This window comes from Capsicum annuum, chromosome 8 (genome assembly GCF_002878395.1).
Source record: "Capsicum annuum cultivar UCD-10X-F1 chromosome 8, UCD10Xv1.1, whole genome shotgun sequence".
In the NCBI taxonomy this organism is placed as follows: Eukaryota; Viridiplantae; Streptophyta; class Magnoliopsida; order Solanales; family Solanaceae; genus Capsicum; species Capsicum annuum.
Genome location: NC_061118.1, coordinates 148,873,996 through 148,899,892, shown reverse-complemented (window position 1 = coordinate 148,899,892; position 25,897 = coordinate 148,873,996). Strand labels below are relative to the sequence as shown.

Here is a 25,897-nt window from a genome sequence, read left to right as displayed (position 1 = left end):
TTGTGATTGCGACAAATCTTCAATTGAATCTGCTTATTAAACAAAAAAAATAAGTAAATATAAATTCAAAACTTTTTTCAAAGGAATGCACATAACGAGCGATTATTTACCACAATTTAGGTTTGAATCTTCCGTTGGTTCTTGTAATCTTTCATCAAATTGTATATCAACATTTTCATTTGGATTCAAATTCAAATCGGGAATTGAATATTCATCGACATCATTCTCAAATGAAAAATTTAGATCTATTGATATTGAAGCCATGTTAAAAAGCATATTGAATGTAAATCTCTTTATAGACTAAATTGAGAGGGAGATGAAAATTTTCAACATATTCTACCTCCAAAAATATTTATTAGGAATTTAGGACTAGTAATTTTAAAATTTTAAAAATTGGAATGAACAAAAAATTTTGCCACCTTAAGATAAAACTTGTATGCAATGAAATTATTTTGCCATCATAAGTTAAAGCATGCAAAAAAATGTTGGAAAGGGTAAAAATGGAAATTTATACTTTTGATGTCTTTTTCTTAATATGTGTGCCAAAATCCCACGATATTTAATAATTAATTAAAAATTCGTTTAGGTTCAGGGTTAGGTTTGTGCAATTTATCCATTTTGTTTGAGCATAATATATATAGCTTTGAAAAACTGAATTAAAATCTCAACTTCCTTTTTTCAATATTCCAATTTCTCTTTTTATATAACGCAGCGAAACCCCGATTCCCCTCTTTCTCCCCGAATCTAATTCCACTAGATCGGAATTCCCTAAGATCTTACAAGTCGCCGTACACGGCAAGACGGCGACGGCGACAGCGGCGGCGCATTGGTGGAGAAGAGAGTACATAAAGAACTACTGAAAGAGATGACGCGATTTCAAGTGGATGGGAAAGTGGTGGAGAGTGTGGATTTGCTGAAGAAGAGACACTGGTCATGGCGTTTGGATGTTTGGCCTTTCGTTATTCTCTACGCTGTTTGGATTTTAACTATAATTCCTAGCTTAGATATTGCTGATGCCTTCATTGTTCTTGGTGCTCTTGTTGCCTTTCATGCTCTCGTCTTCCTCTTCACTGTTTGGTCTGTTGATTTCAAGCGTTTCGTTCAGTATTCCAAGGTTCGCAATTAAAAACTAATTTAATTTAGTTGGATTGCTTATTGCTTACTTATTACGGAGTATTTGTTTTGGCAGTTTCAATGTGAAAGTTTTGGTTATTAGATCATCTTTGTAGTGTTCGGGCCGCTTACGCGCACCTGTTTAATTCATTCCACGGGATAAATTAGGAGAAATCACTGAGTGTTTTTTGTGTGTGCTGTGAACCTGAGAACTTATGCTTCTGAACTCGCTTCATTGACTACTATGCCACAAACTTGGGTTTTGCTAAGAGAGCCTGGGGAATGTTAATGGTATAGATTTTTAGTGAAAGGACTTTGTTGGAGATTTATTTAGGCTAAAAACAAATAGGAATGATTGGATTATGGTGAAAAGGCTAATTTTTGATCACGCTGTTGAAGTTAGAAGTGGGAAATTAGGAACAACTCTGGCTAATCTCCTCTTGTTTTCTACTGTGTTTTGTTTGATCGAAAGATTTGCTACTACGTTTCTCGGTTATTTTTCGTCTTAGTGAATAAGTGCAACAACTTGGCCGGCTGAAAGGAATCAACTTTAACATTTAAAACTCTAGTAAATTGTTTAACAAGTAGATGTATTAAGGATGAAACTTGACCTAAATACAAAATGACGTAGCTAATTAAGACTACAACAAGATCGCGACTCTAATCAAAAGAAAGGAAAGCTCTCTGCTCTATTTGCTTGCAATGCTATGCCTATCAAAGTTGGTGAAGGCTTCTGTAACCTTAGACTCGTTACACTGTTCGACCGAACTCGTTTGCTTGCATATGAGACAAACATGGATCAATTTAAGTCTGCACAAAATTTGCAAAATGACATAGCAAATTAGCCCCTAAGATGGATCAATTCAAGTCTGCACATGTAATACTTCTATGTCTGGATATTTAGCTACTATCCCTTTCTCTTTGGCATATGCCTTTGACCACGATGTGGGTCCCACTCATACTTAAGTTTCCAACTGATCGTGCCATCTCTATGCATCACTTAAAGTGGACAGACTGCCTTTCTCCTGCAGCCTCTTTTACATGAAAAATAAAAGAATTGAAGCTGCAGAAGAGGATGTGCGTAATTTAATGGTATATTTTGTTCTTATATCTTCATTTAGATATCTCAGCGATGGTAAGAATATGTCAAAGTAGAGTCTGTAGTCACTCATTTGCTCAAACTATTTTCACTTGATTGCCAAATTTCGTCAGTTATATCCCCATGGGAGGGGGGATCAATAGCTTGGGGCTTAAGTAAAATATCTCATAATTATGGAATTCATGATATGAAATTGTTGTTTATGATTTTACTTTTTTTGGTCCTCCTACATGTTAAGAATTCTGAAACTAGATTTGAGATGATCCCAATGAAATAATGCCATTAAAAGAAGATCTTTAATTTCAGTCTCCTTCCTTCTCTCTGGGAAGTAAGTTTGTTTTAAAAAAAAAAAAATTATAGAAAGAGCATTTGCAGGTTCCTTCCATACCAAATTTAAGACTTCTATTTCGGAAATGTAAATCTTGACCAGCTAGTTTGTGGTTAATTGTGCTACTCACGAGACTTCTTGACTTCCACAGTTTTTTTTTCTAGTATAGTAAGATGGAGGAGGATTGGGAATTTGTAACCTTAGTTATACTGGCTGAGCTACAAGGGTTGTGGTTGAAGTAGTGTACTATTTGTTTACTGCATATCGTGATGTCCTGCAGTGATTTCCTGGACACGAGTTCATATTGCTGAGAGTTGGGTGACACTCATTCTGAACCTTATTTAATCCTTTGCCTGGACAGGTGGATGACATTCACCGAGCAGATTATTGTAAAGTTACTCCAGCTAAGTTCTCTGGAAGTAAAGAAATTGTGCCTCTTCATTTTCGAAAGGTGCAGATCCTAATTCTTTCTTGTTTTTAGAGAGATTTGTGCTAGATGTATTGTTTAGTATTTTGTTGTTATCATGGTAGCTTTATCTTAACAAATTGGACGGTGAGGTGCCAAGTAATTGAAAAAAGAAGAAAAGAAATGGTCGAAAAGTAAAAACTACCTGGATTAAGCTCTACCAGATTATGGCAAGAGGATGGAATATTGAAGCCCCCCCCCACGCACACGCACACACAAAAAAAGGATGGGGTTGTAACCCGATGTTGGTCCCTCATATTAAAAATTGCCCACACTCCAGATGTTCAGCCCTGGGGTGAGGTAGTGTGAAGAGTCCCGCACCGATGGTCAACACTCAAAAGGATGGGTGGTCTCTTTATATGGCATGGACAATCCTCACCTCTTGAGCTAGCTTTGGGGTTGAGTTAGACTCAAGATTCATTTCTTTACATATACTAAGTTTTCTATTTCTATGCCCAGTAGCTAGCTTAACCGAGGTACATATTTCTACGACCAGTAACTTCATCTACAAAACCCTCATCCCACCTTGCCCCACATTAGATATTTTTTTTTTTAAAGATGTTTAACCCGCTCTCTTCCCATTGCCATCCCTGGAGCTGGTGACCCATGGAAAAATCTAGTGTTTTCAAGGTTTGTACTACTAAGATTTGAAGCTTCAAACTGTTTTCTGTTTTACAAACAAAAAGGAATAAAGAAAAAGGGAGCTCATTATTCTATCTCCTGTTTGTGTCAAACTGTTTTCTGTTTTACAAACAAAAAGGAATAAAGAAAAAAGGAGCTCATTATTCTATCTCCTGTTTGTGTCAAACTGTTCCTCTGTCAATGCAGCTGGCTGGTTCTTCGTCCTCTGAGGGTTTGGAGGAGATTTATTTTGAATTCAGGAAGCAACAGTACATCTATTCAAAGGAGAAAGGAACTTTCAGCAAACTTCCTTATCCTTCAAAAGAGACATTTGGATACTACCTTAAGAATACTGGCCATGGAACTGAAGCTAAAGTTGTCGCTGCAACTGAGAAATGGGGTCGGAACGTGTGAGTTTTTTGTTCCTTTCTATGCATTTTCTTGGTAGACCAAAAAATTAAAGAAACAGAGAAACCAGTTCAACTGGCAAAGAACCATTATCCTCTCCCTGATTTGAGGTCTCTTTTAACTTCTATTTATGGGCATGTGGATGATCCTACTCCAGGTGTTACTTTAATGTGTGCTGTGGGCTCTATCTGCATAAGTCTGTAATGGTTGCTGCTCATCCTTGGAATGGAAATCTTGCTTTTCTATTCTATTCTTATCTTTGTTTGATGAAATGTAAGAATTAAAGAGTTCTGTTCATAATTTTTAGCAAAGAAATGCCCGATGCTGTAAATTTATTGGAGTCCTACATTTAGGTTATATACTCACGAATTATTCAATACTATAGAGGTTATAATAACTTTTGGACCTAAATGGTATCTTTTAACCCTTTGTTGCTGTTATTATTTTAATTCGAATTGGTGACTAATCTTATTTCCCTTCTTTTATTAGGTAATAATCAAATAAGTATCTTTATGTGATTAACATTGCCAGCTTGTTAATAATTTTATATGCAAGTTCGATGAACTAATTTTGCCTTGCTTTCCTGGCCATGTAGGTTTGAATATCCTCAGCCAACATTTCAGAAACTAATGAAAGAGCAGATCATGGAGCCTTTCTTTGTATTCCAGGTATGTTTTGGTTGAAATCATTTATCTATTTGATAGTTTCCTACTGCAGTTACAACCCTACTGTTTATTTTGTTTTCAAGTTTTTCTAACAGGTGCTCATTACATGCAGGTCTTTTGTGTGGGTTTATGGTGCTTAGATGAATACTGGTATTACAGTTTGTTCACTCTGTTTATGCTGTTTATGTTTGAGTCAACAATGGCCAAAAGCCGGTTGAAGACCTTGTCTGAATTAAGGCGTGTAAGAGTTGATAGCCAGACTTTGATGGTTTATCGCTGTGGAAAGTATGTCAAGACGAGCATTTTTTCGTTAAATATATTGTTTTTCGCATGACTGCAATTTAAAATTCAGTACATATGCATTTTTTTTAATGCTGAGTGAATGCCGAGTGTTAAGAGGTGTGCATGGTAGGTGGGTGAAACTCTCTGGGACTGAACTGTTACCCGGAGATGTTGTGTCCGTTGGGCGCTCTGTTGGTCAAAATGGAGAGGACAAGTCTGTACCTGCTGACATGCTTTTGCTAGCTGGAACTGCTATTGTGAATGAAGCTATTCTGACGGGCGAATCTACCCCACAATGGAAGGTAATCTTCCTTTCTGTTCTCTGTTTGCTTCTGTTTATATACATAAATAAAGCTGCATTATATCTATTTCATTTTGTCAGACAAGTGCTGCGGCAAACTGCTCTTTTAAATGATATTCATCATTTTCTCGTATTTACTGTTCAAAGATATCAAATATCTACCTGTGGTAGATTTTGGTATTTTTCGGATCATGTTAAGGGACTGACATTTCAAATGGACTTGGGTGGGATAATCTCTAAGTTGATAAATTGATTGTGAGGGCAATGTGTCTTTATAGCCGTTTTCCCACGTCAATGGGGAAAATGTACTAGTGAAGTTTGATTGAGTATGCTTTGCCTCCACATTTACGCATTTTCAGCTATCATTGTCTAGTGGATCTAGCAAATCCTTCTGCCGGAGTTCAATTCTGGTTGTCTCGGCTAGATATTGATGCTAGGTCCAGCTATTGCTGCACTGAGCCCTTTTCAATTTTTGTGTTTTGTCAGTTGAATTTAATTGGTGGTGGGAGATGGCTGAATGAGTATTGTCTAAGTTTTTCATGCTGACTCATATTGCAACTTATTGTGCTCATGGTTCGAAGTCTTTCTATATGTTGGGTGTATAACTTTTAGGTGTAATTGTTCCCCCTTCATTCATTCAGGTTTCAATCATGGGTAGAGGAACTGGGGAGACATTGTCTGCCAGGCGAGATAAAGCCCATGTTCTTTTTGGTGGAACCAAAATTTTGCAGCATACACCCGATAAGGTTGGCAATGATTGATGACTCTTAATGTTTAGTTGCTTCTAGAATTTATTCATTTATTTTTTCCTATTCCTTTTCTTTTTGTCTAACTTTAGTTGTCATCATGCGTAGAGCTATTCAATGAAGACCCCTGATGGTGGATGCTTGGCTGTTGTTCTACGTACTGGGTTTGAAACAAGTCAAGGCAAACTTATGCGGACTATTTTATTTTCCACAGAGAGGGTATTTACTGTTTTATAATCTGTTGGTATCTCAAGATGAGCATTATCATTTGTGTTTTCTACAAAATGGCTGTCATTGGATTTTCAAACTACCATGATATCTGTATTTCTTTTTGTAGGTTACAGCTAACAGCTGGGAAAGTGGGCTTTTTATTCTTTTCTTAGTCGTTTTTGCCATAATAGCAGCGGGCTATGTTCTTAAGAAGGTATTCTTGGTTCTATGGTTGGTTTCTCCTTCAAATCAACTGTGGGAAGTTACTCGTACAGCGGCCATGCTTCTGGAGTGGAATGATGTTTTGGCAAGCAATGCTAATTTATTTCCTTTTTCTCTTTGGCATGTGCTCGCATGCAGGGGCTAGAGGACCCAACAAGAAGTAAATACAAGCTGTTTCTGAGTTGTTCATTGATAATTACTTCAGTTATCCCCCCCGAGCTGCCAATGGAGTTATCAATAGCTGTTAATACATCTTTAATTGCTCTAGCACGCCGAGGGATATTCTGCACAGAGCCTTTCCGGATTCCATTTGCGGGAAAGGTGAGTTTTGCATCCTGAGATTATTCGTTGTTGACACTTTTTCTTGTGTTTGAAATCCTTGACCCTTTGGGCAGATGATTAATCGAGGATCTTGATAAGTAACATGTGTTCTTTCCTCTATTTTCTTGATGGTCTTTTTGTCATAGTTGACGGTTCTGTGTTTCATCAAACTTAAGGCAAGTCCAGGGAATTCTTGCTTTTGGATTATAGTCATCCAAAATGGTTATAGGGTACTGTTAGATCAACCTTTGCAAGGAAAAATTTAAGTGTAGAGTATTTACCTTTCCACACAAAGGAAAAAACTAAATAAAAGTCAACTATAAAGTTCTAAGGTCCCTATGGGTTGGAAAATATAATTACTGGTGTTATTAAAAGTCATTGCTTCATCGGGGAAGCCATGTGCTTCAACTAAGTATGCACTTCAAGTTTTCTTTCACATGGTATCAAATCGAAATTTTGGTAAGCCTGTTTTCAGAACTTTCTACACTGTACCTGTTGTATTGCTTTTGGCTTCTCTCTCTCAACCTAGCTCGTCGAGCCGAGGTGGGCTTCTCTCATTTCTCTCTCAATTTAGCCCATCGAGCCACTGACTTTGCTCCAGGTTCACTCCCTAGCTTGTTGAGCCGTGTCTCTCTCCCAGTCTCCCTCTAGCAAACAACTCTAGGCCTCCTCCTCAGCTTATCGAGCCTGCAGTCTCTTGCTTCTGGCTCATTCTTCAGCCTGTTGAGGCTAATCTCTCGACACATGAGAGTATGGTGAGATTTGTTTAGGTGGGTTGGTACTTCATGGATAATGCCAAGAACTGTGAACACAGTGATCTTCAGTTGGGAGAGCGGGAGAAGTAGATGAAGACTCAAGGCATGAAATGTGGTTCTGCTCGCCTTAATGTGGATGGTGTGGAGAGAGAGAATTAGGACAATTTTCGATGGGCTAGAGTCGAGTTTTTCTCAATTAAACTGGAGTTTCTGATCACTTATTTTCTTTTGCAATACTCAGACAGTGTTCAGGGAAGCGTTATGTGGAAAAAAGCTACAAAGCTCTGCATCACGCATATGCATTATGCGAAGAGCGAAGCAATGCACTCGTATAATTGAAGTGAAGTAAAAGTAAAAAGACTAAATAGAGCATCTAAACAGTAAGACAACTGAAAAGACCACAACAACTATATAATCAACAATAAAGACAATATATATAAGCAAAAGTTTAAATTAAACACCAAAATCACAGGTTTGATCACTGAGACACTTGCTGAGAAATAGACCAGCAAAACAACACAGACCACAATAGCATAACAGTTCAACAGATAGCAAAACAAACCAGAAAAAAGTAGACTTTTTAATTTTAAATTGACCCTAACAACTTGTTTGGATGGTGGTTTCCCATGGTATGGTATGATATGGTTACCATAGGAACCATGTTTGTTTCCATGGTTTTCTAAAAATGGTGGTATGGTATGTTACTATTCCATGGTTTGATAACCATGGAACGAAGCAATTTATTGAACCACCAAATTGGTGGTGTGCCATGGTTTTCATTTTTCTTTTCCAACTATACCCTTATATAATTTTCTTTAATCCTATTTTATCCTTATCAACAAAATACATGCTAAGACTACGCATTTGTTAACAAGATCGAAGATTGCAAGACTTTCTGTTAGCAATATAAAATTCAAAGAGTGAGAAAAATGATCATAGTTATTTAGTAGTAGTAGTTTTTAATGCCAATAAAAACTCAATTCGATAAAAAAAAAATTGAAAATTGAAATGGAGGGAAACAAAGTGAATGCACAAAATGCATATATATGGGAAGTGATTTTTGAACTCTAAGATACATACATGTATACCAATTGTTTTATTGATTGGGAAGTACTTCCCGATTGCATTAGTTTGCGTTCGTCAAACCTTTGTTTAGAAAATACCCTTGTGAATTTGGCGTCTTAAAAGGATCATCGGGTAGCTATGAGAAGCATCAAGAAAGAAAGAACAATTGGTTACGCTAGCACTGATATGGATAAAAGAGGTGATATCTCAAATGTATTACAATTAGGGGTATTTTAGTAAATTTACCTGTTACCATACCGTACCATACCATCAAACCAAACAAAAAATCTATTATTAAATCGCAGTGAACGATACAGTCCATCCAAACATGGTACTGTACCATACGATACAATACCATACCATACTACATATCATACATATGAAACCATGGCAAACCACCATCCAAACAGGCTGTAAAAATAAAATCAATATGAAGCACTCGCATCTCGCATAACCCTGTGATGCGCCTGCTTCTGTAAGGTTGGCTCACATCAGCACACGCAGTGAGAGTGCTCGCATCGCTTTGCATCATCGCATTATGCGACGATGCGAGCCATTCCTGAACACTGCTCTAGAGTTGCCAGTTGTATGGAAGATTGGATGGAGTTTGTAGAGTCATTTCTTTATGTAAATTCTCCACTTTTTGGTATGCCCCTTCTACATGGACAGTTTTTCGTCTTGTTTATGAATGAAAATATGTTTATTTGATTTAAAAAATACGCTCCAACCTTCTTAAAAAAGACAAAAATATGCGAAAGGTTTTCAATCCACACATAAGCTCTGGAATTGGGTTACACATGGGGAAGGATATTAGAGAATATACTTGTCTTTCATTGGTTGAGCAAGGTTTCCGGAGATATAATATTCTGGGCCATTCCACCTATTGCTTTTATCTTTGAGCTGGATGCTTAAACTCTTTTCACGGTGTTTTCCTGCTCTTATATGAGATTCTGGTGTTGGTGCAAGTTTGTGTTTCAAGAACTTTAAAATCCACTATCAGCATTTAGGTTGTTCAGTGTATCATTTTTTACAACATGCTCTTTGGATTCAAGACTTTTTCTTCTGTGTTTTGGTTTTCACTTTTACTTTTTTCTCTCTGCAGGTTGATATTTGTTGCTTCGATAAGACTGGAACCTTAACATCCGATGACATGGTATGACAGTCATATACTCTACTCTTCTACCTTAGTCGCTAAGCCTTTTAGATTTTGATTTCTTTGGTGTTACAATTTCAGGAGTTCTCAGGGGTTGGTGGATTGACTGACAGTGAGGATTTAGAAAGAGAAATGACCACAGTTCCAACTCGTACTCTGGAAATTCTTGCTTCTTGTCATTCTTTGGTTTTTGTGGACAATAAGCTGGTAATTAATTTTGCTTCATAGTTTCGGCCTGTAACTTATACTATATTATTTGTGTAGCAAAGCAAGAACAACATGGATTTTTTTTCTTCACAAATTCCTTTTTGTTGGTGTAGAGCTGCCCAGCGTCCACTGGAGTCTAACCTTATGCTCTGATATAATAGCACTGAAACATCCATAGACAACAAAATAACTCCATAGAGCGCTATTAGTTTTGACCTCTTTCATGTATTTTATATTAGCTATTTGATGAGGCTTCCTCAATTGATTTTACTGGACTCTCACTTGGATTGACCTTTCTTAAAATGTTGGGTATGAAACTGAGAATTTAATTCATGGAAATAATATTTTCAAAACATTGACTTGGTGTTTAGATATAATAGGGTTTTATTTACCTATTAAAAAAGAAATAATTGAATTCTCTTTGTTGTCGTTCTTTTCTTTTTATATGGTAATGTGTTTCCAAAGGCGCGCTTAAAGCATGCTTAGTCCATGAAATGAGGCTCAAAATGTGTTGAGTGTTTCACCTTGCGTAATGTGTGCTTTATTGTCGGCATCAAGGTTCTAAGACACACTTTCCCTTGCCAATGATCCTCTTCTGAAGAGGTGTCACTAAACAATTGATATTTCACATTATCATAATTTTTTTGCCACTTTCTTTGTTCATATATTTGTCATTCTTAGTCTTGGACTAGACATATATATATATTTGTACTTTTTCTCCCTTTGCGCCTTTTTTCGTTAAAGCTCACACTTTCTTTTGCGCTTTACGCCTAAATTCCCGATGAACCTTAGAGCTTTTTGTGCTTGATAACACACTACTGTATTCACTAATGTGTATGACTTGTGCTTTTCCCGTAGGTTTTAAATGCAATTATGAGGGTAATTGGATTGACTTTTTAAAAATAACTTGTTAGCTAAATGTTAAAAGCCATGCGTTGGGAATGTCCCACTTTAGACTTTTAGCTTATTTTTATATTTTTTTGGCCTAAAATAAGTGCTTAAAAGCATTTATTATCTTCCCCAAACACCACAAAAAGTAGAAAAAGAGCTTAAAAGCCAAAGCACTTAAAATAAGACAATGCAAACACCTTCTATGTCAACTTATCAGAAGGAAGGAAAAGTAAAATAATCTTTCATTCGTTTGGTTCTGGGGTTTTATTTGGTTTAATGCCTTCAACATTTGCATTAGAAATAACCTCATTTTGATGACCGTCGCTTTTGTGTTGACCAGTTGTTGCTTGTATTGTTGCAGCACCAGATAAACAATATACCTTATTTGATGCTATAACTGTGGCTTTAAGCTTTATCATTGAAATTTTTATGCCTGCCTTTGGTTGCCAACGTCCTGTTTCTTGTAGGTGGGCGATCCTCTCGAGAAGGCTGCACTTAAAGGGATTGATTGGACATACAAATCAGATGAAAAAGCTATGCCGAAAAAGTAAGCTTTGCCCGGGATGTCATTTTCCTACTGCTATTAAAAAAGAGTAGTTTGGCCTCAGATGTCTGCTGCCTTAAATAATCTTCAGTTGATCTTTGTTGTTCTGCAGTTATTCCTTTCTTTGCATCTCATCTTCCTTTGCTTGTCCGTTTGTTCCTCATGTTTGCATTTGATTTTCCAAGTTAAGCATTTTTATGTAAAGGGATAGGCAATTATGCAAGTCTTCTCAGAGTTAGTATTTGACTTGTTTTGGCAGATGTTGAATAATGGTCTTTTCTATCTTCTTTTTATGTTCCATGACAAAAGATATTTAGTTTGTTTGGTCAAGCTTCTTCTGGGATGTTTAGAGTGCTTATATTTGTTTTGAGATAGTGGTTGGTTTAGAGAGTTCGACCAAGCTTTAGGAGAAAAGAAAGGGCTTTTGAATAGACACAAAAGCTGTTTTGGGGAAGCTAAAAATTGTAGCATTCCTCGGGAACTCTTTTGGGATCTTGGGCAAGCGCAAATTTCTTCTCTAATACTGGCAAAAGTGATTTTCAAATTGGTTAGCTAAACTCTAAACTGTTTCTCTCCCAAAGTACTTTTTCGAAGAGCGACAGAAAGGAATTTTTCAAGACAAGCTGATTTTGGAAACTTGGCCAAACCGGTTGAGAAACAAGCTTCCATTGCCTAGTAGGTTTTAGTGTGGTTCCAAATATCACTTTTTTTTCATAATTTTGAGATAGGCGTACTTCCAAAAAGTAAGCGTCCGTTTCTCTGTTGGAACCAAATCCAATCAGAACTTTACTCTCGTCAAATCTTCAACAAATAATTCTAGCTCCAATGCTGTTCATCTTTTGTTTGTGATATAGAAGATTTTGATTGTTGTGTTATTGATTGAGTCAGTTCAGCTAGTTTGATAGCTTCTTATGACCATAAGTTGTTATGGATTGGCTCATTTATTGCTTTTCATCGTCTCTTTAGGTTGTCCCTTATTTGTTTAATTTAAATTCTTTGACCGAAAATAGTGAACATAATAATTTGATTGCCACTATTCCTTATCATCGTTATTTGTTGAAAGTTCTTTCAAGCATCTTAATTGGATTCATTATTGTGTTTTTCACTCTGTACTCATGTAACACAGTTTGAATAACGTTGAGAGATAATTTTGATCAAAATGGATTGATAGAAAATTATAGTATGCTTATGTTGTATGTGCAATGGATCTGTTTGTTAGATGTTGTTCCTCCTCAAACTTCATTTAAACGAAAAATAGTTTTCTTTTTTTCAAAAAAAAGTTGTTGTAAATCTTGTTCTTGATAATTATTTCCCCTTTCTTAATACCGGACACTACAGAGGTGGAAGTGATGCTGTTCAAATTGTGCAGCGACACCATTTTGCGTCTCACTTGAAAAGAATGGCTGTAGTTGTTCGACTTCAGGAGCAATATTTTGCTTTTGTCAAGGTTTGGTGCCTAGTTCCTTTTATCTAGCTTTGTAGGGTTGAATAAGGTCATGCATGTTGCATATAAGATTTAGAAGTACCTCTAGTCTTTTCAAATTCGTCAAATGCTTGTTTCCTGATTTTTTTTACTATACCATTTGTTTATACTTTATATTGATCATTACTTTTTTCAATCCATTTAAAGAAATGATTCCTCTAAATATGCATTTGGGAATGATGCTCCTTTTCAGTCTTCAAGTATAACTGAGTTTGCTTCACTTAAGAACATTTTTTGGTTTCCGTTGTACATTAAATGTGTAATTTCCTACTTGCTATTAAATCAATTTCTTTAACTAAAAATATTTCCAGGGTGCACCAGAGACAATACAGGAAAGACTCATTGATGTGCCGCCATCCTACGTGCCGACCTACAAAAAATACACCCGTCAAGGATCACGTGTATTGGCTCTGGCTTTCAAGTCTCTGCCAGATATGACAGTAAGAACCCTTCCATGGCAAATATTTCCTCTAAGTTGTCTCTAGTGCTGTGCATGCATATCTGTTTCCTACTGTGTCATTCAGTGAGTGGATGAGATGCTAGAGGAACTGAACTGAGGGATCAGGGATGGCTCTCTTTGCTTAGTGAACAAATATATGACAAAGGGAGCAGGGATGGCTTTATTTGCTTAGTAACACATATATGGTAAAGGTAGTCGTATAAGATTTGGTCCCAACTCCCAAGTACAATATTGCAGGGAAATGCTTTGGATGTAGTACCTGTACAATATCTTATAAGTACATAACTTTTTATTTTTCTGGAAACGAGCATCCTTATTTATTTGGAATACAAGTATCTGAAAATTAGTACATCCGAGGTTAAATTGGCTGTGCTTGGGGTTAAATGCAATTTTAACAAAGATGATTTGGGCTTACTTTTATTTACTAAATTTTGTTTGATCAAGCTTGTATGGTTTAATGCTTTTGGATAATATCTTCTCTTTTTAAAATTATGAGGTTGGATGTGACATCATTTCGTAATTCTATGGTTCAAAATTCATAGAACTGTTGAACTCGTGATGTGTTATATTTGTCCCCAAAGTTTATTAGTGTTCTTTACTTTTTTGTAAACATATAATGAGGAGCCCAAGCTTTTGTACATATATTGTGGTGTCAAGTTCAAATTTTTTTCCCGCAGTTCTTAAATATTTAGTATTGCTGTATTCCACACACTAATATGTATCATCTGTTGTCTGAGATACTGTTTAAGACTCACGTTCTATGTTCCTTCCATGCTCATTTATGTATACTCATTCCTTTTTAGTCCGTCCCAAAAAGAATGATACCTATCTATGTTTAGTAACAATTTAACTTCAAAATAACGAGGATTTACAGCCACACCAACTTTTGTGCTTCTTTTAGACGACAAGTTTCCAATCCTTTATTTCTTGAACTTCGTGCCCAATCAGACACCATCACACAAATTGAGATGGATGGAGTATTAAATATTCATTCAAGGGTCACTTTAAAATGTGCTGGATTTGATAATCTGTTCTTATTTCCTATGTTGTTCGGACTCTTCAAAAATGTCAACGGATTCATGTCGGTTTCTCCAAAAGTAGTGTATTTTTTGAGAACCCGACACGGTGCGGCATCGTAAGTAAAGAATCTGCCCAACTTAGCTTATTTCTAAACGGTAGTCTTACATATTTAATTTTTTGGAATCTGGGGTCAAGATATTCGATTATACTTTGCTAAACTTTCAATGGATTGGCAAAATTTGCTCATAAATTATACTTCCCAAGCTAAAAAGATGATTACAGATTATATTTAAATAGATGCATGGCTTAGAATTAGTTATTTTGTATTTTGCAACAAAATTATAGTTATCGATGTTGGTCCAATCTTGGTGTGAGATAGAAATGTTCCTCGCAGTAGCTCTCTCTCTCCTTTTTGGAATTCAAACCATATTTTACCTGTCACTTGTTTGCTTATTACATGGTATCCAGCTTTTAACCTTCTTTCTGCTATTACACTTCAAAAGTTTTGAAGTTTTCTCCATGCTCAACTTGGTAAAGGTTAGTGAAGCCAGAAGCCTGGAGAGAGATACGGTGGAAAGTGGACTGACTTTTGCTGGTTTTGCGGTACAAACTCAATTTTCCTTTTGTGCTACAATAGTCTAATGTTCGTTACAGGGAAGTTGTGTAGCCTCTTTGACATGTTTGGTATTACTTCATGATGATATATTAGGTGTTTAATTGCCCAATCAGAGGAGACTCAGCTACTGTCTTGAATGAATTAAAGCAATCATCTCATGACTTGGTAGGTGTGGTTTGGCTGATTTTTTTCTCTTTTCCTTGCTTTCTTGTGTTCTTAGCCACTTACTGAATATTTGGTGACGTTCTATTGAGTTAGTAGGCCTTAACTAATCACGTAAAGCTTCATGAAGTTTACCAGCAACTTAAATTGCGAAAATATTATTCATGGGCCTTGTTTTCCTAGTTGGGCAACAACAACAACAACATACCCAATGTATTACCACATAGTGGGGTCTGGGGAGGGTAGAGTGTACGCAGATCATACCATTACCTTCGAAGAAGTAGAGAGGCTGTTTCCGATAGACCCCCGGCTTAGGACCGATAACAATATAGCAAATCACAAAACATAAATGCATATAGACTAGTACATTATGTAAAATAAACTAACACCGGTATTCACAAGGTAGTATAACAGCCACCAGATACTACTAAAAAACTATCTAACTGAAAACATAGACACTCAACACCCACGAACAAGAAACTTCAAACACAAATAAAGAAACGTTCCCACCCCCTAACCCTCTACCCTAATCCGCATCCTCCATACCTTCTTATCAAAGGTCATGTCCTCTGTTAGCTGTAACTGCTCCATATCATGCCTAATCACCTCCCTCCAATATTTCTTCGGCCTACCTCTATTCCGCCTAAAACCTTCCATAGCCAGAGACACACACCTCCGCACTAGAGCATCAGAGCCCCTCCTCATTACATGCCCGAACCAACGTAACCGCACTTCTCACATCTTGTCTTCCACCGAAGCCACCCCTACCTTCTCCCAAATAATCTCATTCCTCACCCTATATATCTTGCCACACATCCATCGCAACATCCTCATCTCCGCCACCTTCAACTTTTGGATGTGGGAGCTCTTAACTGGCCAACACTCCGCTCCATACAGCATAGCCGATCGGACTGCCACTGTAGAACTTACCTTTAAGCTTCGAGGGCACCCTCTTATCACATAGAACTCCTGAAGTGAGCCTCCATATCAACCACCCTGCCCCAAAAGGAGGGTAGAGTGTACGCAGACCATACCACTACCTCCGAAGAAGTAGAGAGGCTGTTTTCAATAGACCAATTTGTATTTGTCATATTATTTTTAAAGTCTCCGGCGGAGTCACTTAGCAGAAGTTTGCTTAGGCAGGAAGCAGTTACAACGTCTTAGAGGATCATTAATCTTCTGATGAAGTGACTCTTTGAATAATAACACCACAGTACAACGTCCTAGAAGATCATTAATCTTCTGATGAAGTGACTCTTTGAATAATAACACAGAGTTCCATCCTCCATTTAATGAAACCTTGTTGTGGCAACAGCGACGATCCTTAGTGTAATAACATGCTGGAGGTCATATAGGATGCTTCTGAATCATTAATTAAAATGGTTTAGAATATTTTTGGAATTAATTTCCATTGAAGACTGCAAGGGAGAGAGAACACATTATTAGTACCCCCTCTTTGCGTATGGATATTTTGGGTTAAATGATTAGATGTAAAGGCTCCTTAGGTCTTTCATATTTGTTTATTACGTAAGATGGTTTGTTTATTATCTAAGATGGTTTCTTATCCTAATGTATTTAAACTTTTAACACCAAACAGCCCCAATGTTTCATCATGAATTCAACTACACCCCTTGAATACTCATCTTTAAAGAAACATCCTAAACTTATCAAAACATAAAAAACTCTTGTCCAAACCTAACGCTCTCTAGAAACCCAATTCCTCTTTGTGTTTCATCAAGAACTTCCCCAAGTTCTGGCAGAAACATTTGCAGGCCCCTTCCCATTGAAGCACCAGTAAAAATGTTATTTTCTTCTCTTCTACTTTGGCTACCCCCCCAAAAAAAAAAAGAAAAACAGGGAAAACAAAAACCAAGAGGAAAGGCATTTCACAGAGGGAAAGAACTGCATTTCTCAAAATTCCTGATGTCTAACTTAAAAAGGTGTTTGACTGCGCTATTTTAGCCTTTGCTGAAACAAGAAATTAAAAATCAATTTGGTTGCGATGTAAACATAACTAAGGAATATTTTCACACTTCGAAACCCTTATTTCCAAAAAGTGAGGAACTAAGCATAAGAGGAATCAATAGTGGAATGTTGCAATTGAAGTAAGAGCACCATGTTCTTTTTGGGTATGGTAATTTTAGGAGAACAATTGGTTTGGTCAACTAAACAGTCTAAGGAGACATGCCATAGCCAATGAGCTTCGAATTTTCTGCAGAAGATCCTTATGGCTTTAAAATGAGCACTGTATCAGGTTAGTCTTTCATCATCATGTACTCTGTCAAATATCATGCTTCATGCGACAAAAGCTTTTTTAGCTTCAATTTGCAATTGAAAACTTTAGAGTAGGGTAAACTTTAGTGTGGGTGTGGGATCCGTACCAATATTTGGTCAACCGATTTGACCAAAATTGACTGGGAAAGTCCGGACAGATTTGATGATTTCTGTAATCAAAACAAAAGCTAAGGTGGAATTGAATAAAATGGAATACCTTGTATATAGAAATATCTGTGTTACTGCTTTTCCTTTTATCTCCTTTTAAGATTCTCCTCTTGATCAACATATTCTCCTCAAGACTTCCACACAATATCTCATAATTTAGGTTTTATAACTCTATTTTTAGCTGAATCACCCCACCCATATCCATATGTGGATCCATATCCCTGAATCTTAAAATTGAGATCATGAAGGATCCTCACCCGTATCGTACACGCGCACCCGAGTCCGAGTATCTTACGTAGTGATAGTAGAAGAAATGTTGAATGGTTGGAAAAGTAGTTTGATAGAGAAACAATCACATCAAAATATAAACTTAGAATAACTCAATTTTGAAGTTTAAAAGGTCAAAAAGAAAATCAATATTTTGAAACATCCCCAAAAAAGGAAAGATTTTGATATAAATAGGGATCAGTAAAACTTTCTGTAAGTGGTCACTTGAAAAAATCTCATCCACGATGCAGATGTCTCAAGTAGCTTAGATTCAATTGAGTTATTCATTTAAAATTATAGCTTTCAAATAATTTTTTAAGTAATGCACAAGACACATTACAGATATTGGACCATACATCCTTTTATTTTTACATATGAAGTCTTACCACTTTATAGAAAAAGATATTTATCCTCAAAAAAAGTCTTACCACTTTGAAGCTCCCAGTACTCATCTATAACCATGGTTTAATAGGTCATGATTACTGGTGATCAAGCTTTGACAGCTTGCCACGTGGCTCAACAAGTCCATATCATCTCAAAACCAGCACTGATTCTGGGACGTGCAAAGAATAAGGAAGTATATGCCTGGGTTTCTCCTGATGAGACAGAGATAGTGAGCTACAGGTACGAAATGATTGTTTTATGCAGTATTGAACTCTCATTTTATACAGCTTGCCTGTTTTTGTTGAAGATTCTGCTGGTTAACAGCTGTCCACAGTTGCTTTATATTCTTTATTGTCATACTAATAAGATTGGGAAATCTGCATCATTGATCTTAAACATTCTTTTTTTGCTTTTCCTTTTATTGAAGAATTAGCTAAAAGAAAATAAACAAATGAATTTGCATGCATTAGTAAATATATTGAGTGATATTCTTCATGTAAATGGATTCAACTTATTATACTGAAACTGTGAAGATTCTGTACATGGTCAGTGTGGTACTGTGATTTAACCATTTATGACAGGCAGGTTACTATTTTTACGGGTTCAATCCGTGTAAACAACCTCTGGTAGAAATGCATGGCAAGATTGCATACAATAGACCCTTGTGGTTTGGCCGTTCCCCAGACCCTGCACATAGTGGGAGCTTTAGTGCACTAGGGTTACCTTTCTATTGATCTTATGTTACATACATTTGTAGTGAAAATGAAGTTGGAGCTTTATCAGAAGCTTACGATCTCTGTATTGGAGGCGAGTGCATTGAGATGTTGCAGCAGACATCTGCAGTCCCAAAAGTTGTTCCTTATGTAAAGGTCGGAAATATGTGATGAATCTTCTCTCTCTCTCTCTCTCTCTCTCTCTCTCTCTCTCTCTCTCATATCCTGACAAAGGTATCATGTTACCCAGGTATTTGCAAGGGTTGCCCCTGAACAAAAAGAACTTATATTAACCACTTTTAAGTCTGTGGGAAGAATGACATTGATGTGTGGTGATGGGACTAATGATGTTGGAGCTCTAAAGCAGGTATTACGTTGTTTTTATTTTAGCAAATTTATCTGTTTGCAAAGGGTGCAGAACTTGCTGCAATTTTCTGTGACATTTTGATTGGAGGCAACGTAAGTACCTTGATCCATTGCAGGGAAATAGTCTCTTTTATGCGGTCCTTTGTTACATGAACTTGGTATGGGTGGTGGTACAACCAATCTGGGAGGACAGATAAGTTTCGTACTTGTTTGACATGAGTACATCTGGGAAAATGAAGAAGTCCTCTGCCCATGTAGTAATAGGAGTAATCTGGCATAGATGAGCTGCCTCGTTTTACATAATTAGACGTTGGTTGATCATGTGTAGTTTATCAGTTTATTGCCGTTATTTTCTCTGTACTAATTTTGCATCTTGTGTGAGCAAGTACTATCTATGCTCTGAGCTCTCCGCCCTATCCATCCCTCTTTCCACCCACTAACTCTCCCTTACATGGGATTTGCTTCTTTCAGGCACATGTGGGAGTAGCTCTACTTAATGCAATGCCTCCCCCTAAAGGAGAAAAGTCATCTGATAGATCATCTAAAAATGATACTGCAAAACCCGCCAAGTCGAAGAAACTTAAAGCTGCTGCAGAAAATGGAGAAGGCCCTTCAAAAAGTAAAGCCACCAGCAGTCAAGCTGGTAATCGCCATCTTACACCTGCAGAGATGCAGCGGCAGAAACTAAAGAAACTTATGGATGAGCTTAATGAGGGAGGTGGTGATGGTCAGGCACCAATTGTGAAACTTGGGGATGCCTCAATGGCATCACCATTCACTGCAAAGCATGCTTCTGTCTGCCCTACCACTGACATCATCCGTCAAGGTCGTAGTACCCTGGTAACCACCCTGCAGATGTTTAAGATACTTGGACTTAACTGCCTTGCTACTGCCTATGTCCTGAGTGTGATGTACTTAGATGGTGTCAAGTTGGGTGATGTTCAAGCTACAATCAGTGGGGTCTTCACTGCTGCCTTCTTTCTGTTTATCTCACATGCTCGACCCCTTCAGACGCTGTCAGCTGAGCGACCTCATCCTAATATTTTTTGTGCCTATGTCTTCCTCTCTCTCCTGGGACAATTTGCTATCCACCTACTTTTCTTAATTTCTTCTGTTAATGAGGCTAGCAAGTACATGCCAGATGAATGCATTGAGCCAGACTCCGAATTTCATCCAAACCTCGTCAATACGGTTTCATACATGGTGGGGTTGATGCTACAGGTAGCAACCTTTGCTGTGAACTACATGGGCCACCCTTTCAACCAAAGCATACCCGAGAACAAACCATTCTTATACGCACTTTTGGCTGCAGTTGGTTTCTTCACAGTTATCACCTCTGATTTATTTAGGGACTTAAATGACTGGTTGAAGTTAGTTCCTATGCCAAAGGGGTTGAGAGATAAGCTGCTGATTTGGGCATTCCTGACATTTTTGGTCTGCTATGCCTGGGAAAGGTTGCTGAGGTTGGCTTTCCCTGGAAAGATGCCTTCTTGGAAGCAAAGGCAACGTCGTGTAGCAGCAAGTCTAGAAAAGAAACGCAATTAGGTGTTCGTTGTATCCGTTTTGAACGGCAGAGATTTGGACCCGGCAAGTATTCAGCAGCTTCATTTTATTGGCGGTATATCTATCAAGGTCTGCTAGACGGGTTTTTTTTGTCCTTAAAGATCATAAACGAAAATTTTGCTGGATTGCGTCGTCGCCATTCACGAAGACCCTAAGCCAAGGGCACATATACCACAGCAGCTTGCTCTTTTTTGTCATATATAGAAGAACTAGACAGAACTGTTGCTTTATATATGACTGATTTGAGCTGAAAAGGAAACAGCTGAATTATTCATTTTTGATCTACTGTACTAGTGTATTAGAACAGCTACAACATATTCTGTCATTCAAGGTCATAATTGGTGATTGTTACTATTTGTTCTCGGGTGAATGATTCTTTCTTCTCATAGACCTTGCTTGGCTGCTTTCATAATTGTGGGACAAGTACATAACTCGTAACAATGTTCTAACGCTGTTTGCCAGGAAAATCTTAAGCATGATGGCTATTGACTTTCTTGCTTGCCTCTTCTTTTGCTAGAATATTTCTTCACATCAAAACTAATTATAAAAAAAGTCTTACATCAAAAACCTTATAAATCAGATAAGTTTCTGCCAAGGGGGATGTTAGTTTTATGCCCTTGTATGACCTGAAGTTTTTAGACCCTTGTTGGTGTAGGTGATTTCATCATGTACTGTCACCTCAACTTCAACTCATCATTGTATGATTTATCTTCCTTTCGAAAATAGAACGATATTGTATGAGGACAGTGTAACCACTGGTCTAGACGATTCTTTCACGTATCTACATCTATATCTGTATATTATGAATAGTAGAGGATGCAGCCCTCTCATAGACTCAAATGTCACATTTTAATTCGTCCAAGTGGCAGAATTTAAAATATCCATGACATTATCTTTACTTTTAAATTTTATTTAGAGATAATACATCAAAACCCTCTTGAACTTATTCCGACAACTTAATTTAGCACATAAACTTTACGAATAATTATTTCCCCCTAAATCTTTTTGAAGTGATTATATACCACCTTAAAAATACAACAGCACTCTCACTATGAAGAGTGTATTACACTTGCGCCACATCTGCGCCACATCAAAATTTATTTTAAAAAAGTGACCCTACTAATTTATTTATCATAAAATATTAAAAAAAAAAATCCTCCCCCTACAAACGCCTTCCGTCCACCCCGCCTCTATCCCTTTCTTCTTCCACCCCCACCCCGCCCCTGGCAGCCCACACCCCAGCCCAGTAACCATCTGTAAGTCAAATACTTACAATCTTGGAAACTCCCATATGCAATTTGATGTCCCATTTTTAACAATTAATTGAATCCGAATGTTGAGGAAAAAACATACAAAATTCAAATCAAGGCTTGCATCCAACAATCTTGGAAACCCATATGCAATTTGATGTCCCATTTTTAACAATTAATTGAATCCGAATATTGAGGAAATAACATACAAAATTCAAATCAAAGCTTACATCCAAACCAAACATCCAAATTTATTTATTGATTCAAATCAAAACTTGCATCAACAACCAAACATCCAAACAATTAAATTAATCATCAATTTCGGTACGAAGACCATAAAGAAGCTCATATTTTTTGATGAATTTTCATCGGAAAATGCCATCACCACCAATTTCTCCACCCCATCAAAAAATATCATAAGTTAATGACTAAAAACCCAACACACCTTATATATTAGACCAAATCAACACTAAATTCTCTAAAATCAACAACCACACATTCAAATCATGTCAATTTTTTAATTTTTAAATTCAATTTTCATTTTTTTTTTTTTTTTAATTGAGGATGAAGGAGGAGAAATTGGAGGTAGGGGTGAGATTTGGTAATTGGAGAAGTAATTGGGGTTATATTTTAGAGGGGGAGGGGCTGGTGGTGGTGGCTGACGAGTTTGGGAGGAGATTAGGATAGGGTGGGATCGAGGTGGGGGTTAGGAGGGAAATTTTTATTTTTTTTCATTATTAAAAATAAAAAAATAAAAAATCACACGTTTTTTTTCTTTTTTCTTTTTAAAATGTCACGTTAGCATTAGGGTTGGAATTAATTCACTTTAAATATGTTAAAGGGGTAAATAAATAAAAGCTAAGTTTAAGTGGTAAAGTAAGTTGGACAAACAAGATTAGGATTTTTTTGATGTATTATCTCGTTTATTTAAATTAAAAACTTAAATTTGAAAGAATAAGTAAATATCTGAAAAATATTTGAATGAGAAGTTAATTAAAAAACAAATAGTTAATTTTATAACCTGCCCACAAAAAACTGAAACTTCAAATTCAGTTCAACAAAATCAAATTAAAGAGAAGTTAATTATGATTTATATATCAAAAGTGAAGCTCTGAAGTGTTGGTATTGATTTTATTTTTCAGTCCCAAGTTACAAACGTTTAAACGCTAACCTCAGGCTCAGTGTAGTAACTTCATAAATTGTCAGAATGTAGTGTATATGCCCATTTACTTGGAGCAAAAGTCAAAAATCTTGTTGCAGCAACAAAATAAAATCAGCAGAATGTATTCATAAGCCTCTGGACACTCTTTCTGCCTCAACTTCTTGTTGAACGTAATTAATAGTAGCATTGCACTCACCAGACATATCAATTTCTCCATCCCCAATAATAATCCAGTCAGTGTACATGGCTGTTCAATTGGATTGGACCAATTTCTTGAACATCCAACACTAGCAGAACTACTGGTACCCCTTCTAAGAATGACGCTCAAGATTGCACTAAACTCTTCTTTCTCCATCACCAACACAATCCCTAACGGAATTCCCTTTCAAGAACTCGATTCTTTTCTTGACAGTCTCAATCTTAGAATCAAATTTCGGCAAGCTTTCTAACTCCACCTGTCTTCAATGGTGAGAATTATCAAGCTTGGACAATTAGAATGACGGTTCATCTTGAAGCACTGGATCTATGGAAAGCAGTAGAAGAGGACTATGAAGTAACTCCTCTTGGAGCTAATCCAAGAGTGAATCAGATGAAACATCACAAGGAGAGAAAGACACGAAAAGCCAAAGTATGCCTTTTCTCTGCGTTATCTCTTTCAATTCTGATCAGAATTATGCAAATGGAATCCGCTGCCAAAATTTTGGAGTATCTCGAAAAGGAATACCAAGGAAATGAAAGAGTTCAGAATATGCAAGTAATGAATCTGATTCGGGAATTTGAAATGAAGAGAATGAAAGAATCAGAAACTATAAAAGATTATGCAGATTAGCGGTGAGATTGTTTGATAAGGATTTTACTGATGAAAGAATTGTTCAAAAAATTCTTGTTACACTTCCTGAGAAATATAAAGCCACAATCTCTTCTTTAGAGAATTCTAAGGATCTGTCAAGCATTATCTTGGCAGAATTTGTTAAAGCGTTGCAGACATTGGAGTAAAGGAGAATAATGAGGAAAGAAGGTTCTGTTGAAGGTGCTTTGCAAGTTAAATCATAGAACGAGATATATGAGAGAAAGAAAAAGAACTAGAAGCAAAGGTAAGACAATAATTACAACAATCAGGGGGAAGTAATCCTACCTTGCCATCATTTCAAAAAGACAAATCAAACTCAACAGAAATGTTGGTGGAGACCAGATGTCAAGTGCAACAAATGTGGTCAACTGGGCCATGTAGAGAAGGTATGCAAGTCACAAACGCAACAAAAAGAAAACAAGGTTGCTGTAAATCAATATGAAGAAGAGCAATTGTTTGTAGCAACTTGTTTTGCTAGCAAAAACACTTCTAAAAATTGGTTGATTGATAGCGGATGCACAAATCATATGACCAGTGATCAAGAGCTCTTTAAAGAACTAGATAGATCTATTATTTCCAAAATCAAAATTGGAAATGGAGAATATCTTGATGCAAAAGGCAAAGGAACAATTATAATTCAAAGCCCTACAGGTTTGAAACTTATAACTAATGTTTTCTTTGTTCCCGATCTTGATCAAAACCTCTTAAGTGTTGGGCAGCTACTTGAAAATGGTTTCAAAGTGTTGTTTGAAGAAAAAACATGTGTCATTAAGGATTCAGATATAAAGGAGATGTTCAATGTCAAGATGAGAGGAAAGAGTTTTTCCTTAAATCTATTAGACGAGGAGCAAACAACAATTGTCAGGTTGAAAAATAATTCCAAGTTATGCCATAAAAGACTCGGACATTATCATCATGATGCCATACTCTTCATGAAAGAAAATCAACAAACAGAAGGTCTCCCGAGCCTTGAGAAAAATCTTTCTGCTTGTGAAGCTTGTTGGTATGGAAAGCAAACAAGACTTCTTTTTTAGAATTCATCATGGAGGGCAAAGAATAAGCTGCAATTTGTTCACACAGATGTAGGAGGACCTCAGAAAATACCATCTTTAAAGGGTACTAAGTACTGTATTGCTTTTATTGATGATTGTTTCAGATATTGTTGGATTTATTTTTTGAATTTTAAATCTGAGGTCGCTGATGTATTCTGGAAATTTAAAGCTTTTGTGGAAAATTAGTGGTTGCATAATTCAGCTGATAAGGACAGATAATGGAACCGAATATACTTCAGAAAAGTTCAACAACTTTTGTAATGAAGCAGGAATCGAGCATCAGCTAACAGCACCCTATACTCCTCAACAAAATGGAGTAGTGAAAAGGAAAAATAGGACGCTAACGGAGATGACAAGGTGTTTGCTACATGAGAAAGGGCTGCCAAAGAAATTTTGGGCTGAAGCTGTCAATACCGCAATATTTCTGCTAAACAGATAGCCAACTAAGGCTCTGCAAAAGAAGACACCATTTGAATCTGATTTTATAATAGTTGCTGATCCTTAGGCAATAGTGTTAGAGATAATGATAGTTTATTTTACTCCTTTTATTCTGAATTTTCAGTAATGATATTATATATAAATGTGGCAGGAATCAATGAAAAATAATAATACTTTCTGCTCTTTATTTTCTTTGTTAAAGATTTGTTTTTCTCTTCAACAGTATTCCATGTTATAAAAGAAGGACCATTTTAATAAAGACTTCAACTTGA

The 25,897-nt window shown here is 36.7% G+C and overlaps 1 protein-coding gene across 1 annotated transcript; it reads left to right on the top strand.

Moving 5' to 3' along the window:
• The first annotated feature begins 597 nt into the window (after positions 1-597).
• LOC107839379 (probable manganese-transporting ATPase PDR2) lies at positions 598-21,259 on the top strand. Its single transcript, XM_016682835.2, has 21 exons — positions 598-1,114; positions 2,902-2,991; positions 3,835-4,037; positions 4,631-4,703; positions 4,813-4,985; positions 5,113-5,284; positions 5,925-6,029; positions 6,138-6,248; positions 6,367-6,453; positions 6,600-6,782; positions 9,705-9,755; positions 9,837-9,962; positions 11,321-11,400; positions 12,736-12,844; positions 13,192-13,320; positions 14,898-14,963; positions 15,070-15,141; positions 18,320-18,471; positions 18,989-19,100; positions 19,195-19,311; positions 19,782-21,259. Exons 1-21 carry the CDS (start codon positions 866-868, stop codon positions 20,853-20,855), a joined length of 3,534 nt encoding a protein of 1,177 aa, XP_016538321.2. The 5' UTR covers positions 598-865; the 3' UTR covers positions 20,856-21,259.
• The last annotated feature ends 4,638 nt before the right edge of the window (positions 21,260-25,897 follow it).

Bases quoted from the DNA above. Each gene is read 5' to 3' on its own strand.
- LOC107839379 (XM_016682835.2), top strand. From the start codon at position 866: ATGACGCGATTTCAAGTGGATGGGAAAGTGGTGGAGAGTGTGGATTTG. The intron at 4,986-5,112 runs GTATGTCAAGAC...TGTGCATGGTAG, and splicing joins ATGGTTTATCGCTGTGGAAA to GTGGGTGAAACTCTCTGGGA. The intron at 6,783-9,704 runs GTGAGTTTTGCA...TTCTCTCTGCAG, and splicing joins GGATTCCATTTGCGGGAAAG to GTTGATATTTGTTGCTTCGA.